The sequence below is a fragment of the Ursus maritimus genome (assembly GCF_017311325.1).
Source record: "Ursus maritimus isolate PB19 chromosome X unlocalized genomic scaffold, ASM1731132v1 scaffold_X1, whole genome shotgun sequence".
Classification (NCBI taxonomy): domain Eukaryota; kingdom Metazoa; phylum Chordata; class Mammalia; order Carnivora; family Ursidae; genus Ursus; species Ursus maritimus.
This window is the reverse complement of record NW_024423319.1, coordinates 33961511-33967150: the sequence shown is the minus strand read 5'-3', so window position 1 is coordinate 33967150 and position 5640 is coordinate 33961511. Positions and strand designations below refer to the sequence as shown.

Genomic DNA, 5640 nt, shown 5'->3' with positions numbered 1-5640 from the left:
CAACAGCAAACAAAAATTTTAATTATCTACATCTACGAGATGTGAGCAACAGCAATATACTTTAGAAGAAGGGAAGAGATTATTTACTGGAGAAAATACTAGATTCAGCATACAAAAATTCTGAGACCAGTTTAAGTTCAGCCATTAACAGAACAGAATTGGCCAAGGATCTAATTTAAATTGTCTATAAATTATAGATTTTAACAGTAAAATGTGCTCCTTACATTATGACCAGATATCATAAATATTTTAAGGCCTTCCAAAATAAGTTATAATTATTACGTTAATGTCACTGCATATTAATATTTATCTTAAAAGATCTATATTCATATGTGCTAACATCTGAAAAGGCTGATGAAGAGAAACATCAGAGATAGAGAAATTACTTTTGCATACATCTAAAAAAATAAGTTATTTAGAAAGAACATAACTAAATAAATGGTTGCTATTAGCTTTAAATTTGTTAAACTCATCTTCCAGCAATCAATTAACTAATAACAGTATTACTGAGTACCTACCATGTACAAGGCACAGTGCTAGGCGCTATTTTGTACAGATTACAAAACTATCACAAAAATAAAACCTATGAAACATCATTTGATGTTGTTTCTAAGCTAAAAAGAATAATTCAAGTTATAGGAATAGATGAAAATAGTAGAAAACTGAAAAATATAGAAATGATATATATGACATTGTTAAAATCTAAAATTATACACTCAAATATTATACTTAACATAATCAGAGAAATAAAAATTGCTGTGGGTTCTTTTAAAATCAATATCCTCTGCCCATAATGATAAATACAATTATTTCACCTTTGGGTAGAAGAGACAGAAACTCAACTATTTTTTAAGCTACACAGAGCAGGTGGTGGCTTGCTTCATCGAACCTCTTAAACCATGGGGGCGACCAATACTTTGATTATATTGGAGGAAGAAAAACATACATAACCTCACAAGTAGCCAACACTAAAAAAGGCCAATTAGAAATGAATCATAGGAAAAGATTAGAAAATAAATTTCAAAGAAAAGGGTGAAAGAAAGTTATGGTAGAAAAATAACATGAACTGGGAATGTGGATACATTAGATATAGAAGGGATAAAGAGGAGTGATATTTTCTAGTATGGTTTTTAGTTCTATAAATGTAGTAGCTGTACAAAAAAGGATATTTAGTAATTATTTTTTTTAAAATAGTGGCCCTTAAAAGCAGACATTTGCAATTTGATAAGTTTCAATAGTAATTATTTTTCAAAGCATATCTAAGAGCAAATGCCACTGTACTTAAATTTTAAACGTTCCAAAACATGTTCATGTGACCCACAAACATTTATTGTTTTGGTTAAGAGAAGTAAAATACTTATTAGCTACCCATGTTAACGTACCAAAATTATTCTTTTAATTTTCTCAAAACAAAAAAACACTCGAATATTCTTTATTATTTCGAAACTATAAATGCAGTACTCTCGGTACATGAAGATGGAATAACAGCTGACGCTCAACAGCACAGCAATCTTCTCCTGTATTGAAAATGGACTTTCACTGATTTTATACTCATTCATACATCTTCCTTATTGCCAATGGCATGTATTTGGAGAAAGCCTAGCCAGAGGGAGAAATAGTCATTGACCAAGGAACAGTCCAAAGTGAACCTGTGACCTTCAATTCATGCTGATTTAATCAACCATTATAAAATCCCACTCAATTCTAAGGAGTTTACACGTATCCCAAGTAATCTGGAATCTGATAAAAAGTGCACTACATACACAAACATGTACTTGGGGGGAACCACTTACGATGTATCTAATGCTATTGTGAGCTAAAATGAATATCAACAAATAAATCAGTTATTATTACTTAGTGCACAGGAATAAAAAAGAGACACCTACACAATATCTAAATAAAAGGACTATGTGAGTGTAAGTACGTAATTTTACAGGTCTCTCCTAATTATTTCCTATTGTCTTTTAGTAGTTAGTCCCTTGACATAGACCTTAAGATGGTCCTATTGTTTACTGGAAACTTCATTTGATAATCTTTGAATAATCATTTAATGATTATAAAGTCTGCCTATTTAAATCTCATTACTGAAAAAAATACCTGTTCTTCTGCTCTTGCTGCAATAACTGAGCGGCTATTTTCCTCAAATCAGTTACTTCCTTCAAATCATCATCCTCTTCCTCTGCAAGTAACTGTTCTTTCCCAAGTCTGAAAGGTGACACAAACATGGTTATCCAAAATGTACAGCAGATGATATTTTATGCCAGCTTCCAGAAATAGAAACCATTTATTCATTTCTAATATCACTATGAAAAGCTAAAATCCTAATGTCCCTGTATTTAAAATATTAAAATAAGAAATAAGGAATATTTAAGGAATATAAAAACATATCTTCTACTCAATAGGAAATGTACCATACTGGTGATATTAATATCATTAATGGCTAACAAAGTAAACTGTATTATCATTTTGTAATTTCTGAAATGTGTAATTTAACAATGCATACTCCCCAATCTTGAGTGTAATAAGAACTGCAAAGCTCTAATACGTCTGTCTTTATAAATATCTAATATTATGAAAATTTTATTAAACCACCCTACTTTTATCAGTTTATTCATCATGATGTTCAAAATCTCCATGTAAAATGTTTTAGTAAAAGAAATGGAAAATAGGTCCAAGTAACATTGGCAAATTTGCAGGAAAATGCTCATTAAAATATGTAATTTTTAATCATTCAAAGAGAACAAAGGAATTTTTAAATAAGTTGTTCTCCAAACTCTAGTAATTTTATCCCAAAGGTATTTCATTTAAAACACAGTATCAAATCCGAAGATTTTGTATCTTGACCATATCTTGTATACCACTGTGACACTCAAGTTAATGGAACTGTCTTCATGAGATAAGGTGAGAAAGTAAGAGAAAAATGAAATATAAAGAGTCCAAGACAAAGCAATGTACCACCTTATGGGGCACCAGAGATGACTAATTCATGACTGATTAAAAAGTTACCAATGAGGTCACTGGAGGAAGCACAATGTAGAGAAAAGAGAAAAGCTTAGGGATCAGAGAGAGCTAGGTTTACACCCTAGGTTCTAGTGGATACTATCTAAGTGGTTCTAGGCAAGAGACTTTATATAAGTCTCCAAGCTTCCCCTTCCTCATCTGTAAAAATAGGAACAGTACCAACCCTGTAGGATTTAGTGAAGATTAAATAAGAAAAATGAGGGGCACCCGGCTGGCTCAGTTGGAAGAGCATATGACTCTTGATTGTGCAGTCATGAGTTTGAGCCCCATGTTGGGTGCAGAAACTACTTAAATAAATAAAACTTAAAAAAAAATCTTTGGTGCACCTGGCTGGCTCAGTTGGAAAAGCATGCTATTCTTGATCTCGGGGTCATGAGTTTGAGCCCCATGATGGGTGTAGAGACCACTAAAAAAAAAAATTTGAAACTGTAAAAAAATTTTTTAAAAATAAAAATAAATAAGAAACATGGGAAATCACATAGCACAGATCCTGGTACATGGTAGGCATTCAACAAATGTTCCTTCCTTCCATCCTTCCTTCCTGCAGCTACGAAGCAACTTTATGGAGTGACTGAATACGTCAAGTCATATTCCATTATTTCGTAAGATAAACGATACAGAAAAGATCAAAGTGAAATGATTTTAATAAATACAGAGGTAAATACCCTTAAAATTACTATAACCAGTCTGATGAAATGGAAAGTGTATTATATTAGACCAAGAGTTGGAACACCTGAGTCCAGACACTTGAAACTCCAGGTCTGTTTCCTTATTGGCCAAATAATGCACAAAATCATCTATTTTAAAGAAATGCTAAAGAGATCAAATGAAGCAATGTATGCGAAAGTACAGTCCTCCTTGGTAATGATAATAGGAGAATTATACTTCTGGGAGGTGGGGAAAATGTATATAACATTCAGCTTAATTGCTTACTCTAATTTTCAGTTTACTTGAGGAATGCAGGCAAATGAAATACTTACAAATTAACTATTGAAACATAACAGGTAAATGAACCAAAAATTCTATTTTTTCAAAGTACTCTTTCAAGTAGGAATACCTAACAAATATTTCATGTATAAGTAACATTTCAATTCGAGAATTCCTGTGTGCTTACCTTTTTTCATCTCCCAATTCTTCATTTTTCTGAGATTTCTCAGGACCTTTTTCTTTCCCCTTATATAAAAGAAAGTTATAATTTTAAATCTGTGTGGTGTACTTTTGTGAGATCAAAGAAAATATGTTATTAGTATTTGTTCAAAGTTTTCTTTACCTTAAGGAAAGAGACATATGACCCAATATGTGCATCTCCTTGTTCAGGAACTGCTACATCTTCTGTGTTGGGGTCAATAAAATCATACACCTCTTGGTCTAAGTATAGATTAATATTTGTTAGAAAACATAAATAGTAAACAGTGTGTTTTCATACCGTATCGTTTAGAAAAAGTTGATTTTCTCAGTAAAAGAATTGGCTGAAGATACTATAATTTTTCAAAATGCATTTTTAATAAGGGCAATATACATGAAATAAAAATAGCAGACACCATATGAATTACCTTTCTGAGAATCAGGTTTACTTCCTATTGTGTGACTGTCATTTCTTGATGTCTGCTCTCTATTTGATTCTGAGACTTGAGAGTGAAGGCTGATTGTGTCATCATCTGATGGCTGAAAGAAATAAGCACAAAGTACAAATGAGGCATTTTAAACATAGACTAGGATTAAGTTGCTTTAATTTCACATAGGACACGTAGAATATCTGCTTTACATCTCCAGTTCTCAAACCAAAAATTAATATGTTAGGTTACTGCTCTGCTTCTAAAAATGTGCATGTCCTTTTTTTCATTTGAAGTCATAAAATGTAATAATGATATTTTTAAGCAAAATATATCAAGTGTGTGCAAGTGTCTACCTATTTCAAAACTCTAACAAAATTTTAAAATAAAATATCAGCAATAGAAAAGACTCACTTCTGTTGTAGATAATCGTTTCTCTCCATTATCACTTCCAATTCCAGAGTCAGGGCCATGATTTTTATTTGGATAAAAGTCTTCCATACTATGGAAATAGAAATTCTAAGGGCAATTAGGGTTTTCTTCTTAAATAAATACAAACTTGACCTAAAATTTCCCTAGATGATACAGAATGCATTCTCTTGATGTCTAAAATCCTTAAGGACATGAAGGGAAAATATCAGGAATCTTCCTATAAAATGTTTTATTCATAGCCCTCATGTAATATTTTCCCTGATGTGCTCTGTTGTAAAGTGTCAATTGTTGGGCACCTGGGTGGCTCAGTCAGTTAAGTGTCCAACTCTTGGTTTCAGCTCAAGTCATGATCTCAGGGTTGTGGGATCCAGCTCTGAGTCAGGTTCCACGCTCAGCAGGAAGTCTGCTTGAGATTCCTTCTCCCTCTCCCTCCTCCCCTCTCTGATCCTTCCCCCACCCAGCTCGTGTATGTGCACACAGGCGCACGTGCACACACACACCCTCTCACTCGAAAAAATAAATAAAATCTTTAAAGTGTCAATTGTTGGGGCGCCTGGGTGGCACAGCGGTTAAGCGTCTGCCTTCGGCTCAGGGCGTGATCCTGCCGTTATGGGATCGAGCCCCACATCAGGCT

At 33.2% G+C, this 5640-nt stretch overlaps 1 protein-coding gene across 2 annotated transcripts in view; it reads right to left on the bottom strand.

Annotated features, from left to right (window-relative positions):
* LRCH2 (leucine rich repeats and calponin homology domain containing 2) overlaps positions 1-5640 on the bottom strand; it is a 127676-nt gene that overhangs the window by 62580 nt on the left and 59456 nt on the right. For both annotated transcript variants that reach the window (XM_040628924.1, XM_040628926.1), the window contains exons 7-11: positions 4989-5076; positions 4575-4686; positions 4292-4389; positions 4136-4194; positions 2098-2205 (exon numbers count right to left, since the gene is read on the bottom strand). In XM_040628924.1, the coding sequence (XP_040484858.1) occupies positions 2098-2205; positions 4136-4194; positions 4292-4389; positions 4575-4686; positions 4989-5076 (465 nt within the window). The remainder of the gene's footprint in view (positions 1-2097; positions 2206-4135; positions 4195-4291; positions 4390-4574; positions 4687-4988; positions 5077-5640) is intronic.